Below are 20,496 nucleotides of genomic sequence, written 5' to 3'. Positions count from 1 at the left end.
TTTAATTAGTAAATAATAATTGTTCTTAAATAATATTCTAATCTAATATTTCAGAATTCTTAAAGTATATAACTTTAATACAACTATATAATCATCAACTAATATGATAGTAACCACCCATGTAAGTAGTAAAAGCAACAATAGTAGAAACAAAGTGAAAGTCATACTATTAGCAACGGGAGTAGTGAAATTAACAATAATAAATGCGGGAGTTGTGAAAGAAAAAATAATGAGGGCGGGAGTATAAAGAATGTATTTTAACAAAAAAATGAAAAATTAATTAATTAACAATTCGATTATTAATTTATTTAAATATATGAGTTTGAAAAAAACGGATTAACCGTGAAATAAAAAAGTTAAAGAAACAACATGAATAACACAAATAGTAGAATTATTAATATTAACTAAAACCTCATAAAAATGCGTGTGTTACAAATTTAAATCATATTTCACCCTAAAGGTAGCCGGGCAAACCTAGTTATGCTAAAACCCTAAACCAAAACCCTCAATATCAAACCCCCAATCGAATCTATTTCTACCCCTTCTCTTCATCCATTTCTGGGTTTGAGCTTGTTAATTTGAAGATGAGAAAGCCCATTAAGTCCCGCGATGGCGCTGCTGGCCACCGTACCCGCCGCTTTACGGTTCGCCACCTCTAACCCTAATTTTTCATTTCCCCTAATTTTCATGTTTTTACTGATTTTAATTACTTGTAGTATTAGTTTTGAGGATTTTTTTAATTGATTGTGAATGCGTGCAGTTCAAGTCTAACGCGGAAAAAATTGATGAGCTGAATATCGATGTTATTCGGAGTCTCGATACATTGAAGCCTGAGCCGTCGTCTTCATCGTTTTTTTTAGACTGTTTGATCGAATGGAGAGTATGTTCATCTTTTTCCTTGCCACTGTTGTTGTTTTTAGTAATGGTATTCATGTTAAAGGAACATTGAAGAAACTATGTGTAAGTCTACTGGTGTAAGTTTTCACCGTATCCCTTCATAACTGCCGGAAGTATACGTCTGCTATATAGCTTTGTGTTAGGTATGAAACCAAAATTTGAGACAATTGCCTGAATGTTTATGGAGCATGTCTGCTAGAAGCTGATAACGAGGGTGGGTGGGGTTCAAGTGTTCAACAACGCAGCATACACATTAACCATCATATTTCAATGTTTTGAAGGTCGGGGTTACCCTTTGTTTAGATGGAGAAATTTACGGCGTGTTTGGAGATTTGTAGGGAAAGGGAGGGGAGGGAATTGGAAGGATTTGTCTGGTTGCAAAGGGGAGGTAGATGGGTTTGGAAGAGCGGGAAAATAGATCCCTCCATTTCCTTCCTGCAAGACAAATCAAGGTCTCATGGATTTGGTGGGAAAACTCCCTCTCCACTCCCGCCCCCTTTCCTTTCCCTTCCCTTCCCTCTTTTTTTTTTTTTTTTTTTTTTTTTTAATAATACAAATAAGACCTTAGAGGGAAACGGATGGGAGTGGGATAATATCCATTGTCTGGTTAGCGAGTTAGGTTGAAGGGATTTGGAGGAGGAAAAGAATGAAGGGATGCATTTTCCTTCCTAAAAGCCTAATGAAAATTCCTCCAACTTTGAAAAGATTTAGATGAAAACTGCCTTGGTCCATTTTCCCTCCCCTCCCAATTTTTTTTTGTATCGAACCAAAGCGTTAGTATTTAGTTTCATGGTATAAGACCATCAGTTCATACGAAGGGCTGTTTTAGTGCTGTAAGGTATCAGACCATCAGTTTTAGTGCACTTTTTTTATCTAAGGTATTTTAGTGCTGTAAGGTATCAGACCATCAGTTCATACGAAGGGCTCAAAATAGATTAATGATGTGAAGGGCATTTGTTTTTCATATTTTCTTAGACTTATGAGAATAATATGAGATTTTGGAGAATAATTATCCATCTCTCATTTTGTATATGGGCATCATCCCATGGGTGTCTTTTTGTAGTTAGACGCCACATCTATGGTAGCTTTTTATTTACCGCCTTGTCACTTAATTAATAGTATATCTCACTTGTAAAAAAACCTATTGCAACTGGAAAATTTAGTTTTGACTTATTTTTTGAAAATGTGGTAAAGAGGAAATCGGTTCAAAAGTACACAAAGGGAGGGATAACCATGTTTTATAGTGATACTGTCAATATGTCTAACTTACATATCCTTATTTCATTCTTGTGTAGTTGTGACTACTGCGCTTGATAATTTTGATATTAATACTCCGTAATCCTATGGTACAAATTAGGCACATTTCAGTATCACTTTTTCTTGAGCTGTTTCACTGATGTTAGATATATATGTTTGGATTCAGGAATTAAATACAGCTGGAGACTTCATATCATTCTATGAGGAAATGATGCCTCTTGTCCAAACCTTACCATTGGTGTTTTTACACAAAGACAAGCTAATTTCTGAACTACTTTCTAGGTTGCGATTAGATGCACAACTTTCCTTGGAGCCGATTCTCAGGTTGGTTTTTCTTCTAGATAATTTTGCCAGAACAACTCATCATGTTGAAACAATTAGTGTAATGATTTTCAAGGCCTTCTTCCTTTTATTGCTTGACCAAAAAGCTTTTCTCGTGGTTTGTTATATGCCTACTCATCTTCGGCGTGGCTTGATTTTAGTTTCAACTTTCAAGTCATTTAGAACATGAGTGGGAGTATGTATTCAGTTTTTTTATAAATTTTTTGTTTCGTTTGACTTTTTGATACACTTACTTTTGGGGACAACTACTTTATTTACATGTGCAGGTTAATTGCAGAGTTATCAAGAGATCTACAGGAGGACTTTATACCGTAGGCCCTAAACCTTTGGCCGTTTATCGTCTTCGTTATTTATTCGTTATTTATAGCGTGTTTAGGGGTCACTCTCGCTAATTATTATGAAGGCCAACATATGGTTGGAGTCACTATGTAATTTCAAGTTTTTTTTAGGGTCGACCCATTCAACCTTTTGGGTTAAAGATAAATCAAGGTTAACACGGTTTAAACTTTGGGCAGCTTTCTTTCGAAGATCACGGCTTCATTTTTATCGCTGCTTGAAGATGGTGCTGACCGAGAACCAGAAATTATCGAGCAGGTTTAATTTTCTTTGAGAAATTATGTCTTTTTAGTTTCTTGGTTTTATAATAATAATAATAATAATAATAATAATAATAATAATAATAATAATTAATAATATTATTATTATTATTATGAACTTCTGAATTAGTTGACTCTTGCTGTGCAGATCTTTATCTCATGGTCATATATAATTATGTACCTTCAAAAATGTCTTGCTCGAGATGTTGTCTACATTCTCAGGTAGGTGGCTTACTCTTTTAATGTATTTGGCAGTCATTTAACTTTATTGAACAGTGACAATTTGTAGAACGTTTGTACATTGGGAGAGGGTATAAAGAAAGCGTATAAAGCGGTAATATTTGGCTGTTGTAGACAATCAACATGTGGACATGGAGAAGAAGATTTAACATTTCTCTAGCTTCTGTGGACTTGTTCGGTTGTTCCTATTACTATCAGTATTGAATTCTCATTGCATTTTGTTTCTGGGTGGGAGCAAAAAGAAAAGCTTCTTTGGAGGTTTACTGAAATTACCTTTATGGTGCATTGTGCTAAAGTGGAATTTAACATCTTTGTGGGTTGTCTGTTTGACATTTTGATTTCTCTCAAGGGCACTGACCAAGTAAATTTTGGTCAGATTACACTTAACTTAATTAGGCGCAAATGAAATCTGCTTGGAGTACCTCTTGTCCTTTGTTGTAGGCTTTGTACATTTTCGTCTTTTGAGAGTATCTGAAATGCTTCACATTGCATTTGACTCATTTCTTGATTGCCTTCTAGAGCCATCACATGCCACTTTCTGTTACATGTGTTTATAATTTGATTCGTCACATTATTAACTGCTTAACATCTCCAGAAGGTTAGTACTGTCATAATCTGACATGTTTGTACTCTTTTATCTGAAGGGTTACAGTCAAATTAAGGTACTATCCAAAAGATTGTATCCGGCAGTTTATGGCCAAACCTGTGTCTTTTCTGGTGAGGAATGCATCCAAGAAAGAACTCGAAAAAGGTATAGTTATGATTTATAGACGATTATCTGTGTTTTCTTCTTTACAGATTGATGGATGTTTGAAGTGTGTTAAGGCTTTGGGTGTGCAGCTGGTGTGTTGTGGGCTGTGGCATTGCACTTCAATTTTGGTCACATTCAAATTTTTGCCTCTTTTTTTTTTAATTAATTGTGTCATTTATGTTTCTGCTTTCTTCTTAACTGCATGAGTTTTTCATGGAGTAGATTTACTGTCACGTGATTGTTATTTAAACCCTGTTCGTATTATCATTGAATCAACACCCTGTTCTCAAAGACTCAAAGCAGATGCTTTGCAGTTATTAAACTATTTAGTCACCCAGTTAAACTCACTCATAGATTGATTACTGTCACCTCAATTAATCGGTTTTGCAGAACAAGTAGCTGGCATTCCATTGGTAGTAGTTTTTTTCGTATTCAAAGTCTGAGAAAAGATGATTGATAATTATGAACTATTCATGAAAAGGCTAAAAACTATCCTCACTGGTAGAGGGACAAATCCGGACAATAATTATTAATTATTAGGTCATTTTAGATGGCCTTTGAACTCAGTTTCTTGCCAAAGAAAAGACCGTCTGCACAGTTGTACGTTTAATGATTCTTGCATTAGACTTGTCTTACACCACATTGGGCAGAATCGTCAGTGGATCGGAAGTGTGTAGTCGGTCATATGCTGATATTCATACTGGATAGGAATTATGAATTTTCAAATTTTGTATCTATCTTTCTCTAATTGATGGGCATTAACAGGCGTAGCTAAAATTTTATGTGAGGCTGCAAGAAAACCTTCTGAGGCCAGAATATCCGGAGTTAGTGCTCTGCTGTGGCATGTTATGAGAGGAACATCTTCCAATTTTCACTCAAAGGCAGGTCGATTAATGCGATTACTACTTAAAGACTCAATTTTAAGTATTGGTGACAGGTTCACCCAAGGTGAGTTATGATTTTGATCTATATGGTCACTTCTCTATTAAATGTAAATTTGTGTTTCACTCTGCTTGTTACTCCATCTGTTACAGGATCTGACACTGTTACTGAAATTTTGAGTACTGTCTTTCAAAGATCATGCGTGGAGTTGGATCCCAGTGAACTAAAGCTCTTGTGGGAAGGCATATTTGAAAAAATTAATGCTTCTGTACCGTGTAAATCACCTTTACATTTATGTCATCTGCTATCAGTCCTTATATCAACCGTCTCTGTTGATCGTGGTACAAAAGTCTGGGGTAAGTCTGGTATCATCTATAGTTCTTCTCAGCTTTATTGATAGATGACTCTATTGTTAACCCTTGTTTTCCGTGAATATTAACAGATTACAAGCCTTTGCTGGATCTTGTTGCTTTGTTAGTGCAGACATTTATGGTGAAAACCACTGTTGGTAAGACTGAGGGGAAAGAATCTGAAGTTGCTGATAAAATTCTCAAGCTCATGCTGTGCATTCTTGACGGCCTTTACAGTAGCCACATCTTGGATACTTTCCCCCGGGTAGCCTTACAGTGGGCTCCGGCATTTCAATTGAGGACCTTAATGTATCCTTCCATGACATAAATTGGTTTTCTGTCTACTTCATTCACTATATTACATATGAAAGCAAATTTTTATCTAATGAGTGCTTGAATATGTATTTCAGGTTTCCAGAATTTCTGAAAGAGTTGGTTACCAAGGACTATGCTTTGCTTGCATTTCAAAGTAATATTCTAAGGTATTGCTATCTGTATGATATGTTTACCTATCTTAAAAATTTCTGATAATACATTATTTATCCTGCTGGCTTTTCAATTTGACAGTGGTTTGTTGAACCTGCTGGAGATAACGAGGGAAGGAGGGGTGTATGTGATACTGAAATTCTGTGAGAGTCTTCAAGTTAAAACGGGAGGCTTCAATGTCTTTGAAGGAACATCAGATAAAGTAGTGTCAGAGCTCTGCCGTTTCTTTAGGAAGGAAATTGGTCAATGGGAGGAATTTTTAATTAATATGTCACGTGGGGATGTGTCAAGTTGTTTAGTAAACAAGGACAATCTGGCTATGTTATGGGGAATTGTTCGCTGCATTCCATATTTCTTATCTACTGAAGGCAATCTTTTGTTGGTGAATTTGGTTGATAGACTTGATAAACTTTTGACAACTGAAGCAGGTATTACAACCAACATAAACCTGCTTTGTTGCATAATCTGACAATCCTGACATGCTACCAGTATCAATAACAAGTTTCTCAATAATACATGAAATATTGACCTTAGCAGTTTTTGGTTCCTTTCAGTTTTGCTTTGCAGTAAACCATAACTTTGTCAAGTCTCCCCAAATAATTGTGGCTTTGCACCTCTCTTGGCTCAATTTTATTCAGTTTTGCCAAAGGAGCAAACCCGTCTTTCACCTTTAATTGGGCAATATATGCGTGTTTTTTTTCTTTTTGCTTTTTACCTGTGCGGAAGATTACTGAATCAGTTCCATTACTATGTCATTTGTTCATTTATTTACTTTTGAGTAAATTACTATCACGGCATATTAATATAGGGTACAATCTCCTTAACTGCTTCCTATTAAACAAGGAGGTTAACTAATTGCCATATTGATTGCTCATGTATCGGTTTAATGCTACTCCCCTTCATCTTTTCCGTTTTGCTCCACTTGCTCGTTTTTGTGTGGGGAAAGTTAAAAGTGGTGCTAAATGAAAAAAATGGAGGATGCATCGGTTCTACTCCAATTGTCGTTTGGATCGCTTCAGTTCAGATATGCTTTAATTCTGGGTAAGGTAGGGTTGGGTCGGTTATTTTGTGGGTGTTATCCAATTCAGGGGCAGTAAAGTATGGGTTGAGTTGGATAGTAATGGTTCGAATTTCAGGTCATATTCATGTTATTCAGTTTGTTACGGGTTTGATTAGGTCTGGTCTTTCAGATAGGTTAAGTTTTGGTAGGTCTATACATGAGATGGCACATCTTCTTGTGGTGGTTGGGGTTGCTTCGTGAGTAACAAGAAACGATGGCTTATTAAGTGGTGACTTTGCGGTAGGAAGTAGGAAGTTTTGACTATCACTTCTTTCTGCAGCTCTCTGTTCTGCAAAGTGATGTTGAAATCTGCTCTCGTAATCCATGTGCAACTTGCAATGTGTAATGGAGTATTATTTTGGTGTTAATTTGCTAATAAACAGTTACAGGATAATTAGGTTGTTTTAGTCCTAACTAAGGGAGTTAACCCTTCTATTTATTTTTATATTATGGTTTATTTTCTGCCACTCATTGTATTAATGTCTGGGCAGATTCTTTTGGAGGTGTTTCAAAAGAAATTTGGCAGAGCTTTATCGGTGCAACTTTATATAGCTATCAGGCTGCAGGAATAATTGAAAGTGACGAAGTCGAACATACAAGCAGGGTTTTGCATCTGGCAAAGAAATACAAATCATCTCGCCAAGTTCTGTCCGCTGTTGCTGAGTATCTTGAGTTAATTTATGGGTTTGTGCTTCTCTGACATTTCGCTATGTGAAACATTTCAGCGCCTTCTGCAGTTTAAAATATGCACATTACATGGTTTTGTCACTAATGTTGCACTTTTTAGGTCTGTGCTCCACACAGAGACCGATGTTGTAAGGACACATCCACAGCTTGCTGGAGCGATGGTAACAGATGCTTTGTATGTATTTTCCGAGAACCTTTATAATCCTGATAAAGGAATTCGTGTTTCCACCCTTAAAATATTGTGCCACTATGAGCTGCTTAATTATGAGCTAAGGATATCAAAGCATGATGCTGTGGATCAGATGGCTTTGAAGGACAACCATGCCGTCACTCAGTGTTGCAATGTATACTTCAAATCCTTCCAGTTTCCTGTTAAACGTTGCCCTTGATTACATTTTATTCTTTGTGTTAATTTTACTATTGCTATTACATCCAGGTATTTAAGCTGCTCCTCACAATTGAGGAAACACCCATCTCCATTGCCACCAGCAGGAAAATAACTCTTGTAGTTTCCAGAATACAGACATTTTTATCTGATTCCCGAGCATCTGAAGTTTATATCCTGCCCATGTTTTATGGCATTATAGGGCTCCTGCATAACCAGTTCAGGGATCTGTCAAATTCAGCATTGGATTGCTTGTCTGTTGCAATGAGCAAAAATCCTGCGCTTCTTTGGGATAGGTTTATTAGGGTTTTTGAGTTATGCTTGGCTGTCTTTCTTAAGACTAACGTGTTAGAGGATACAGATGAAGGCTTAGAGATTATGAGTGTGGAATCTTTAAAAGGGGCAAATGGTATATGCTTTCTCATCTTTCCTAACATGTATATTTTCTTTTAACAAGACCACATTGTGCTTTAGCATATGTAATATTTTCTGTGTTTTATATTGCCCCATATTCACCAGTACTTAACCTTCTCGTTGTAGCTAAGATTACTCACTATAGTCTGAGAACTTAATATTCTCGCTCTCCTCATATGTATGATCATAACTCTCTTCGTGTCTTTTCATACATACATGGTAGTCACGCGGCCACCCCTTGGTGTTTATCAATGCACATCCTCTATTACTCATCCCTCATCACAAAAACGCCTCCTTTATAAAATTGTTTTTAAGAACATAAATAAATTATTCTGAGGCAAGGTTTGGTCTTGTGTATTATGATGTTGCCATTGTCGAGTCTCAGTTTATTCTTATTTTTTGTCATTTACATGTCTCTCTTATCGTTTGTTGTATCGTCGTCAGATCTGGTGGAACTTTTTGGTTCATTCTGCGATACAGGTTCTTTTGAACGGTCCTACTCATCAATATTTATTCCGCTACTTCAAGCTCTACAGAAGATTCCAAGTGTCGTTGAGTCTCATTCTCGTCAAGTGGTGCCACTGTTTTTGAGATTTATGGGTTACAGAGATGAAAATCCCTGGTACTGACTTTTTGTTTGTGGCAAAGATGATTAAATGCTGTGTTTGTACTATGTTATATGTCTGTATTGCATAAAGATCTTTTGCTGATATGCTGTCTCTCAATTCTTTTGTAGTAGTGTGGGAGTATTTGATTCGCACGTTTGTAGTGGAAGAGATTGGAAGCTTGCCCTTGTGGAATGGCTAAACCTGCTGAAATTAATGAAAAATTCGAGATCTTTTTACCGTAGCCAAATGTTAAAGGACGTTTTGGTAAATAGGTCTGTGAAATTCTCTGTTTCGTGAAATTTTGCACTGTGTATCTATCTTTCCGTTCCTTGATATTTCATTCCTTGATATGCTCGAAGTCTGATGTGGCTGAGTTTGCTAGGCTTCTTGATGATAATGATGCCGATGTTCAAACGAAGGTTTTGGATTGCCTGTTAAATTGGAAGGATGCGTCTTTACTTGCTTACGAGAAGCATCTTAAGAATCTTGCCAATTCAAAGTTTCTAAGAGAAGAACTTGCTACCTGGAGTTTATCTAAAGAGTCTAAATTAATAGAAGAAGAGCACAGAGCAGAGCTTATTCCTCTGGTTACGCGATTGCTTATGCCGAAAGTTAGGAACCTGAGAACACTTGCGTCCAGAAAGGTTATCAATGTGACTTTTTTTTCAATTCTTTTTGATCAATTCCGAGAAATACTGACTCCCACATTGTCTCTGTTTCTTGTCCTTTCTTTCTTACAGCATGCTAGTGTCCATAACCGAAAGGCAGTTTTGGGATTCATTGCCCAACTTACTGTGCACGAGCTTCCTCTTTTCTTTTCATTGTTGATGGAGTCCTTACAGATAACGAAACCTGAAAGTGAGGATCGGGCAAATTATTTTGGGGGTTCGGGAGAGAGAAGTATGGATGAATTCCAGGCATATTTCTTGGACCTTTTTACCATGGAGAACATATTGGCCATTCCTTGGAAGAAGAGATATGGATTTCTACATGTGGTCGAAGAAATTCTTTTGATTTTTGACGCAACACAGGTTCAGCCATGCCTTAGATTGCTAATGGGCTGTGTTGTCCGGTTGCTGGAAAGTTGTGCTTCAAGTCTTTACACCAAAAGTAATGGCACTCAAGCTGAGGACCATTCTTTAGTTGATCTGCCTAAATCTGAAGGGAACGACAAATCGGTAAACCTATTGTTATCTGTATCTCTTTTGCGTGCACAAATGCTATTAAACTGCGGAAGTGTTGCTATTTCTTATGAAATACATGTATACAGGTTAATTTCGAGTTGAAGCAGTTTAAGGATATGAGATCCCTGTGCTTGAAGATAATCTATTGTGGTTTGAGCAAGTATGAGAATTATGATTTTGGTTCTCCATTCTGGGATCTATTCTTCAAGTCGGTAAAGCCTTTAGTGCATGCTTTCAAGCATGAGGGATCAAGTAGCGAGAAGCCAAGCTCCTTGTTCTTTTGCTTTCTTGCAATGAGCCAGAGTCAGTATCTTGTATCTCTTTTATGTAGAGAGAGGAACCTGATTCCAGACATATTTTCAATTCTGTCTGTTCCAACGGCTTCTGAAGCTATAGTGTCTGCGGTACTCAAGTTTACAGAAAATCTTTTGACTCTCGAAGTTGAGCATGGGATGGAGATAGATGCCATGAGGGACATTTTAATTTCAAACCTTGAGGGTCTTATTGACAGCTTGCACAATCTTTTCTACAATAACTCTGAGCAAAAGAGGTAGGAGAATATATCATGTCCTATGTCCTATGTGTTGTGTGTATTTCTATTTTATGCTTAAAGAAGTATACTTGATGTTTTTAGCCAGATTGGAATTGTTTTGTTTGTCAAATGTTGTCTGTTTGCATCATTTTTTTATCTATTGAGTGAATCCTGAGGCTTACGTACCCAAAAACCACAAAAATAAATTCCACGTGTCTCAATTAAACGGCAAAACTATTGGAGCACCCTCTCTGATTCCAGATAACCCTAAAATATGTTTTTCCAGTCGGATGAAGGAATAATAACTGTTAACAGCAGAAAGGTCACGGTAAAATCGACAGTTTCTTTGGATTTAACTGTGTGAGGTTTGTACTTTTAAATGATGATAAACTCATACCCTTTTTCACAGCTTCTGTAAATCATTGTAAGGCGTCTTCAGTGTGGGTCATGATTTTCAGTTATCTACTTTTGAATGTAGCCATGATGACGCTTTATTTTTTTGGTTCCGTGTACATGAGGTATGCCATACCCCCGCCCTTCTTCCCCCCTCTAATGTTTGTCAGCTACATTTCTTGCAGGAAGCTTCTCAAACATCCTGGTGAAATTGTATTGAGAATTTTTAAGTTGCTATCCAGGTTTATAAAGGATGAATCAGCAGCAAAGAAATTTGTTGACATCCTGCTTCCACTTGCTTGTGGTGGAACTAAAAACTCCGGTTAGATCTCATATCTTTTGTCATTCTATTTGTAGTTTCCAACTTTGCTTAATAAATACAACAAAAAAATCGTAATCTCGATCTTTTGAAAGAACTATGTCTCAACATCCATCTTTTCTTTGGTAGGTGTATGTATGGAGGCCTTGCAGATTCTTCGAGATCTAATTCCATTGCTAAGCTATGAAAGTACTAGCAAAATCTTGAATGGTGTTTCTCCTATTCTGATTTCTGCTAGACTGGACTTGCGCTTGTCCATATGTGATCTAATTGATGCCCTTGCTGAGAGTGATGCATCCATATGTTCTATGGTAATTTGAATCCTTTGAGATTTGAGAGTTTGCTGACATCATCAATTTCTGTCTGGGTTGTATGCGATTAATTTTATTAAATTGTACCTCCTGGTTGTTGCAGGCTAGACTTGTTCGTGATTTGAATGCAACTGTGATGGGAGACCTTGATTTTGACACTATCATTAGTGCTTATGAGAAGATTACTGCAGACTACTTCTATGGTTTTCCAGAGGATCAGGCATTAGTGATTCTTTCACACTGCATTTATGACATGACGTCTGAAGAAATAATTCTAAGGCAAAGCGCATATAGGTCACTTCTCTCTTTTATTGATTTTTCGGCTCGGATAATTGGGAAAGAAATGGATGAGGGTACTATGGAGTCTGATGGCAATGTGTGGACTAATGTTTGCATTCAGCGTGTTGTAAATAAATTTCTTTTGAAGCATATGGGAATCGCAATGATAAAAGAAACGACACTAAGAAAGGTACAGGTTTAACTATGGCTTTTCACTTAAGCATTGCGTGCATTTTCTTCTACGATCTGTGCGTAATCTTATCTGGATGTTACCAGTAGCGGGAGACCTTGAGTAAAATGTCAAGGATGGCCAAGAATCGAAGTTGGGACCTCTTACATATAAAATTGTAATATTGAAATAAAAATAGGGTTGATGGTGGTATTGGGGATCGAACCCTGGTCTCCCCTTTGATTAGTTGCCTAGCAAACCACTGCACCACTTTATCAATCATGCTTAACAAAGTGACTGAATTATACATAACCTAAATTCTGGGGTGGGCCAGGGCCAGGCCCACGTATACTAAGATCCGCCACTGGATGTTACCTTTGATAATAAAGTCAATAATGATGTGTTGGTATAATTATAGGAATGGATTGATTTGCTGCATGAGATGGTTCTGAAGCTTTCAGGAATTTCAACTCTTAAGAGTTTGAATGTGCTTTGTAGTGAAGATGCTGAAGTGGACTTCTTCAACAATATTGTGCATCTCCAGGTATGAACTACCTGGAAGTTTTTCTGCTGACCTGTGGTGTTAAGTGTTAACTTGATCATGTGTATTTTTAAGATCATGCATTTTTCTGCCTCTCTCAAGACTGCCTGTGTTTTCACCCATGAGCTGCTATATTTGTAAACTGTGACCTAATATCCCTACAAGTCTACATCACAGTACATACTGCATTGCATACAACAATGACAATATGATAAATTTTGTTTCTGTACTTCACGAGGAATCATTATGGCGGAATTTCGTAAAGTGGTAACCTTGGCAATCAATTAGCACAATTGTTCCTCACCGCATTGCCGGCTCTCCTTTGACGATGCCTCACAAATGCTGGGATAATCAAACATGCATCAAATGTGGCTCTGCTGATAACTTATAATGCTAGAGAACCATTTCACTTTCATTGCTAGTTATCTTTCCGATTTTTCAATGAATGAATGTGAAGTTAATAGTCATATACTTCGTCTTTTTCAGCAAAAACCAGTTACTGACCTAGTTTTATTTTCCGCAGAAACATAGGAGATCAAGAGCCTTGTCACGCTTCAATAATATTTTTGCCACTGAGAAGCTTCCGGAGGTAGCCTCTACTAGTTATCATTTAATGTTGTAAATGAATGTCAGACATCTATATACTTATATATATGTCTTTGGGCTCCTCTTTTCAGTTTATCCTGAAGAGTATATTCCTTCCACTTTTCTTCAACATGTTATTTGATCTGCCTACGGGGAAGGGAGAAAATATAAGAAGTGCGTGCCTGGATGCTATTGCATCTGTTTCTCGTCAATTTGGATGGAGATCGTACTATGATTTATTGATGAGGTGTTTCAGGGAAATAACAAAGAAACCTGACCGGGAAAAGGTCCTGGTCCGACTTGTTTGTTCCATTCTTGACCAGTTTCATTTCCAAGAGACTTGTTCTACACAAGACATGCAAGTTAATTTAAGTGATGGGGTAGTGAATGATGATGTACCGGCTACTACTACTTCTGTAGTACAATCTTGCCTTACTGGGGCTGTTTTGCCGAAGCTGCAAAAACTGCTCGTGTCAGACCCAGAGAAAGTCAATGTCAATGTCAGTGTCGCAATATTAAAAGTTCTTAAGCTTCTTCCTGGCAACACCATAGATTCTCATCTTTCAAGTATTATCCATCGTATTTCTAATTTTCTGAAAAATCGGTTGGAAAGCATTCGTGATGAGGCTAGATCTGCTTTAGTTGTGTGCTTGAAGGAGCTTGGTGTTGAGTATCTAAAACTTGTAGTCAAAATTTTGATGGCAACGCTAAAACGTGGGTTTGAGCTTCATGTCCTGGGATATACAGTAAATTATATTTTGTCAAAAAGTCTTCTGAATTCATTCGGCAGCGGGGAACTAGATTATTGTCTAGATGAACTCCTTATTGTTGTAAGTAGCGACATTTTTGGAGAGGTAGCTGAGCAAAAGGAGGTGGATAAAATTGCTTTTAAAATGAAAGAAACTAGAAAACAAATGTCTTTCGAGACACTGAAGATTATTGCACAAAATGTAACATTCCAGTCCCATCATATGAAACTTCTTTCACCAGTAACTGCCCATCTGCAGAAGCATTTGACACCAAAAGTGAAGTCAAAGTTAGAGACAATGTTAACTCATATTGCCCTTGGTGTTGATAGAAACACGTCTGTCAATCAGACTGATCTCTTTGTCTTCATGTATAGCCTGATTGAGGATTGGCTGAGTGAAGAGACACGTAAAAGGGAGATTCCAGATGCCGATCAGTCAGATAAGGAAAAGCAACAAAACGAAAGCAGTAAAACGGCGGTGAAACGTTATATTGGAACAGATTCACGGTGTTCATATCTTATTACAGTGTTTGCTCTTGGGCTCTTTCACAATCGCATGAGAAACATCAAGTTAAATAGAGGCAAGGATCAAGTTCTCTCGATGTTGGATCCATTCATCAAGCTGATGACGTCTTGCTTGAGCTGCAAGTATCAAGAGATAATAGCAGCTACCCTTAAGTGCATCCTTCCACTAGTAAGACTTCCTCTACCATCTTTGGAGTCGCAGGCCGACAAGATAAAAGTGACACTGTTGGACATCGCTCAAAGTTCCTATGATGTAAATAGTCTTGTCACACAATCCTGTCTCAAGTTGTTAGCAGCACTCCTGCGTAGCACCAAAATAACTCTGTCCAACGAACAATTGCATGTATTGATCCAGTTTCCTCTTTTTATCGATCTTGAAAAAAATCCCTCCTTTGTTGCTCTTTCACTTTTGAAGGCTATTGTTCGACGAAAGTTGGTTGTAGCTGAAATATATGATATAGTAACTCGAGTCTCGGAACTTATGGTGACTAGTCAAGAAGAAGCCATTCGCAGAAAATGTAGTCAAATATTTCTGCAATTCTTGCTTAACTATCATCTGTCTCAGAAACGCAGGGATCAACACCTTGATTTTCTTGTTTCTGGTCTAAGGCAAGTATCTTTCCATAATTTCTGTATATCTGCAATTATATCAGTTTTCTTTTGTACTTTATCTCTGAAGTAAATTTTTCTTTACAGATATGAACATGCTTCTGGAAGAGAGGCTGTACTAGATATGCTAAAGACAATTATAAAGAGGTTTCCAGATAGCATTATAAATGAGCAGTCTCAGTCATTGTTTATCCATTTGGTGCTTGCTTTGGCAAATGATAATGATAAACAAGTTCGTTCCTTGATTGGAATAGTCATAAAGCTTCTTGTCAGCAGAATCAGCCCACAGGCGCTTGATAACATTCTAAATCACTGTCTTGCTTTGTATCTGGGAGAGAAACAAAAATTGTGGAGCACAGCTGCCCAGGTAATGTTACTTTTTGCCATCGTGAGTAGTTAAATACTTCTGTGAGTTTGACTTCTAATGCTTTAGGATGCTTGTAAGTATCAGTGCTGAACTGGGGTATTTCATTGCTTTGCAAGTCAAAAGAGTGCCCCCATTATTCCTCATGAGTCCCCTTCATGTGACCATTTCATTTGAGTGATAATCACTCTTAATCATTACAAAATTCAGAGTTTATTCACAAAAAATTACCTTTTGTATCTCACTTTTTTCAAAACTTGTGCCTTTATGAAAACTTCTTCAAAACTTATATCTTCTATAAGCGTTTCCTTTAATCCCCCTTCCAAAAGACATCATCATCATCAACAACAACATCAAAGCCTTAATCCCAAAAATGGTTTGGGGTCGGATGACATGAATCATCCTTTAGAACCGTCCATGGGTGATCGCACACCTCAAAATACGAAAATATAGAAAAAAGAAAAGTGAAAAACAAAAGGGGAGTGAAACATACTGAGTTATACAATAGCCAAGGTAGCCTTATAGGTTGTAAAAATCGAAGTCCGGATTTTTTTTATAAAAACTTAGAACCCTTTCAAGAGACATATCTGGGAAAAGTTGACTCATTTCAATCAATCATGATTCATGACTGATATTTATTTCTTGCCTACAAGTCTACAGCTGACTTTATGCAGGAGGGGAATACCATTAGTAGTTGATATTTGCCAGAAAGTGACTTTTTCTATGGGCCAAAATTTGTTTTTGGTATGAGGTTCGAGGAAATGTTCATAGAAAGTACATCCATTTTTCTTTCATAAAGTGGTATGAGCTTTTGGTTGAGGTTTTTCTTCCCACTTTTCTAGTTCCCTTTGCACTATTTGATGAGTGAGAAAACAAAAGAACGGAGGGAAACTTAAGTAATGAGGAAGTTTTTATAGAAGTAAGTTCACAGAAAGTGGTATGGAAAAGATAATATTTGTGAATCAACTCTAATGGTTTTCTTGGCCTCCATCTGTGGCCCCGTGGCGGTGGATTCAATTCTGTGTGCAACAGTTTACCTTTTCTTTCTTCTACTGGTCTCTCATTGATGGAAATGGAGAAAAGTGGTTACCATCTTGTCATTTAAGTTACGACCAGACTCTAAAAGACAGTAGGTTCTTGGCCTGAATCAGATGACAATACTTGGCAGTCTCAACGGCAAATGGTCGAACATGTTGTGCGACCTTCATCACCATGTTTCTTGTTCATTATGGTGGCACTAACAGTGCTATGATTGATCATACCTTCTGGTATTTTGTTTGGGTTTCTGGAACTGAATATTTTCTTACTCTCATGGTTTTGTGTCTGTGCAGGTCCTTGGGTTTGCAGCCGAAGTGATGAAAAAGGGATTTCACAAACACATAAACTTAATCCTGCCTGTTATGAAAAGGATTATGATGTCTTCTAGAGCTGCCTTTGATGACGGGCAGTTAAGTACCTCTGACCACGAAGCAGATCCTTTCTGGAAGGAGACGTATTTCTCACTAGTTTTGTTCGAAAAGATTCTTACCGTGATGCCAGACATGTTCTTTGTGGTAGATTTTGAGGTATGATTACATACTATATATTACATACCTGAGTAGGAGTAACAAACATCGTTTGAGCGATTTTTGAGTAGTTTTGCGTATATAGTCCTTCCAAATTACCCATAGTTTTGATAGACGCTGTAAGTTAAGTTATGTTCAGCATATACACATTTACTCATTTCCATGTTTTACCTGATGCTCCGAAATCGATACTATTGGTATACAACCTCTGATATTCCAGGGCTTATAAAAAAGACTAAATATTTTCTCTCAAAATAATGAAATAAAGCAAAAGCTGATATTCGCTTCTGGTCTTAGGCTTCCAATCTCACTCCTTGCAAGAGAAAATATGGAAATTAATCTGAGTTCCTTTTTATCTAACTTTTTATTGCCATCCATGTTGTTTTCAGGATATATGGACATTAATCTCTGAGTTCCTAATTCATCCACACCCTTGGATCTGTGATATCTCCAGCCGTCTGGTGGCATTATACTTTGAGCAGATTGGGAAACAGGGAAAGAAGCTAGGTTCGACTGATCTTACAAGCACAAGTAGGCTCTTCTGGATAGGTGCTTCTCTTTGTTGGCGGTTGACGGTTCAACTTCCTGATAAAGGTGCTAGGAAACTTGTGAAGTGCAACCTTGCACTTGTGATTTGCGGAATACAATCTCTACTGCGGCAATCAGAATTCCAGGATCCCCATAAATTTTGGTCAGTCCTTGCTCCTCGTGAGCAACAATGTTGTCTTAAAGCTTGTCATTTGCTTGGTACAAGTATCCAAAAGAGTATTATGGAGTCCTTTACTTGTGAGTTACATGAAGTTCCTGAGCTAAAAGACAATAAGGACCTTAGCTATTTGCTTGTCTCTAGCCTGCTCAACACAATGGGAAAAACCGCCGTAGTAACAGAAGATTTACAGGTCAGTGAGCTGTTATTTTTTTATTTTCCATATTCTTTGTTCCCTTCTCAGTTTCCACGTATGATCTTCACTGAGCGTGAGAATCTAAACTTTTTTTTGCAGTGCAAGATGATTCTTGGCAGTTTCAGATTAATTGCTTCAAAGTTGAGTTCTGAAGATTGCCAGCAGTATGCTGTTTCTTTGCTGCTGCCTATCTATAAACTTTCTGAGGGATACGCTGGAAAAGTAGTTTCAGGTATCTTTTGTCCTTAAATTTCTGATATGTTAAAACAAAGCTTGGCATTTTTGGGATTTCCGTGTGATGTCCTTGATTCGAAATTATTTGGATTACTGGGCTGGTTTAGATGCTGATTTTCTTCTATTTAGCGCCTCCCCACCCAAAATTATTTTGGGATTAAGACTCTGTTGTTGTCGTTGTAGTTGTTGTAACACCCCCTCCCTCTTGATAGTCAAGAGTGCAATGAGAGAACCTGTGATGTTCTGATAAGAAAACTAATGAAATAAAAAATGATTTTCTTATGCATTAACCTGTATAGTGTCTTGGTAACTAAAAAACTTTCTTTCGGCTCATTGCCTCAATAACTATGCTCGTTATGGTTCACACTATTTTGAGTCTTTCCTATTTGATGGAGTACGGAGTACACTACTCCCCTTTGTCAGCACTTGTTATATTATGAAGTACTCTTGTCCTGCAGATATTTGCAAACTTTTGTTGTCTGCCCAATTGTTTATATTTACTTTTCAGTTATGTTGTGTGTGGTGTACAATGGATGCTGCTATCCTACTTGCGTATTCTTACATGATTTATCAGGCGAAAAGCAAACGTAAATTATTTGCGTGGATAAGCTGCATGCACATGGGCTCGTATCCTCCTTAGTTTGCCACTGGCAGGAGTTCTTACTCTATTGGAGTTTTGTTTTAGCTCCTGATCGATCTTTTTGAAATCTTCACAGATGATGTGAAAACCCGCGCCGATAAAGTCCGTCAAAAAATACAAGAAACACTTGGGACCCAGAACTTTGTACAAGTTTACACCCAAATAAGGCAAAGCCTAGGAGAGAAAAGACAAAAGAGGAAACGTGACGAGAAGGTCATGGCTGTGATTAATCCAGATCAAAATGCCAAGAGAAAGATGCGGATGTCTGCTAAACATCAAGCCCACAAAAAGCGGAAAATGATTGCAACCAAAATGGCGAGGTGGATGCGGTAAAACCTTGACCCGGAGAGATTTTGAACATTGTAGAAGAGTCTCTCCTTTAGAGGATCAGATCATTCTTTAGTTATTCGGGAACCTGGTGTATATAGCGAGAGAGAAGTTTATTTGACAGGCCTCATCCATTAGGTTTATACTAGTAGTAGCACGCGTATTTTGCTCACACAATCATGTAACCACAAGGCAATTGTAGATCATCTTATTGCTTTACTAGATTTTGGTTGTAACTGTATTCTACTTCTTCCGGATCATGTTTTCCAGCACCAAACTGTTACCGCCCTTTTTTCTTCTCCGATCTTCTTTGTACTGCCATTGCCTACATTCATCCATATTTAAACATGATGGTTCTCATAACTTCCTCAATCTCTTGTCTCTTTAGTAATGTCATGGTTTCCATTTATGTGTTTACAAGGGAAAATAAGGAACATACATTTGATATCAAATATATGTATAGTTTTTGAGTTATATTCTAATTTTTTTTAGCTTAATAATGTTTCAGTGAGCGAGTTCACAAACTTTATAAAAGGGGGTTGCGAAACGTCGACGTTTTGTAACAAATTGTCGACGTTTTTTTTAAAAAAAAGACCATCATACCCTTACACACTCTCTCTCTACCCTATTCTCTCTCAAATCCTCCTAAACAACAAAATTTTAAAAATAAAAATAAAAATTGAAGACTTTGTTAATCTCATTCAATGTCAAACAACGAATCATAAAAATCGGTAAGTTAACTAATTAAATACTTAATAATTTTTATTCTTTTGAATCGGACATTGCCTAGTATGAGTATGAGTCGATTATGAATGTGGTCATTGAAATAACCTAGTATGAATCGAAGTATAACCAAACCGTCCCTAATGGACCTAGACGTTGAGTATGTACGTCCTTAATGGACCGAGACAATGCATATGCACGTCATGAATATACAAGTCCATAATGGACTAGGACGTGGGAAATAATTGTCTACCTTGGGCTTGGACGTGGGATGTCCTTGTCTCACTTGGGCCTGGACGACGTTTCGCAATCCGATTTTCTTTAAAACAAAACTCGAATATTTTATTATAAAACTTGGAAACTACACAAGTTGTAGTACATTAGTACTACTAGTCGTACTTTTCTTTCCTATTTTCTTATTTGAAAAGCTTTTGTTACAAATTGACTATATTGTCATTCTATAAATATCGTTTCCTAAACCCATTTTGGTAATTAATTTTTTTTAGTTAAGAACTTTATTTGGAGCATTTTGGCCCCATGAATGGACCGGTTTGTTCCATGCATTTGTATTGGCATATGGTACTAGACTAC

At 37.3% G+C, this 20,496-nt stretch overlaps 1 protein-coding gene across 2 annotated transcripts; it reads left to right on the top strand.

Annotated features, from left to right (window-relative positions):
* Positions 1-487: 487 nt before the first annotated feature.
* Positions 488-19,554, top strand: LOC141657349 (uncharacterized). Of its 2 annotated transcripts, none has more exons than XM_074464545.1 (31): positions 488-644; positions 761-880; positions 2,321-2,478; positions 2,763-2,807; positions 3,012-3,090; positions 3,241-3,314; positions 3,977-4,083; positions 4,849-5,031; positions 5,118-5,321; positions 5,408-5,624; positions 5,726-5,797; positions 5,883-6,229; positions 7,353-7,545; positions 7,649-7,892; positions 7,985-8,342; positions 8,792-8,969; positions 9,087-9,227; positions 9,338-9,599; positions 9,696-10,133; positions 10,226-10,689; positions 11,250-11,386; positions 11,513-11,694; positions 11,798-12,163; positions 12,561-12,686; positions 13,207-13,272; positions 13,361-15,150; positions 15,238-15,517; positions 16,846-17,079; positions 17,469-17,978; positions 18,081-18,213; positions 18,932-19,554. In XM_074464545.1, the coding sequence occupies exons 1-31, from the start codon at positions 585-587 to the stop codon at positions 19,186-19,188; spliced, it is 8,025 nt and encodes a 2,674-aa protein (XP_074320646.1). In that variant the 5' UTR covers positions 488-584; the 3' UTR covers positions 19,189-19,554. The 2 variants fall into 2 exon arrangements, with proteins under 2 accessions (XP_074320646.1, XP_074320645.1); XM_074464544.1 differs by having other exon boundaries at positions 9,084-9,227.
* The last annotated feature ends 942 nt before the right edge of the window (positions 19,555-20,496 follow it).

The sequence above is a fragment of the Silene latifolia genome, chromosome 5 (genome assembly GCF_048544455.1).
Source record: "Silene latifolia isolate original U9 population chromosome 5, ASM4854445v1, whole genome shotgun sequence".
Taxonomy (NCBI): Eukaryota; Viridiplantae; Streptophyta; class Magnoliopsida; order Caryophyllales; family Caryophyllaceae; genus Silene; species Silene latifolia.
The sequence above is the reverse complement of the archived record's forward strand: the minus strand, read 5'-3'. Positions and strand labels throughout refer to the sequence as shown.

Coding starts and splice junctions, on each gene's coding strand:
- LOC141657349 (XM_074464544.1), top strand. CDS start 585: ATGAGAAAGCCCATTAAGTCCCGCGATGGCGCTGCTGGCCACCGTACC. Junction 9,228..9,337: donor AAGGACGTTTTGGTAAATAG/GTCTGTGAAATT, acceptor TGAGTTTGCTAG/GCTTCTTGATGATAATGATG. Junction 13,273..13,360: donor CCACTGAGAAGCTTCCGGAG/GTAGCCTCTACT, acceptor TCCTCTTTTCAG/TTTATCCTGAAGAGTATATT.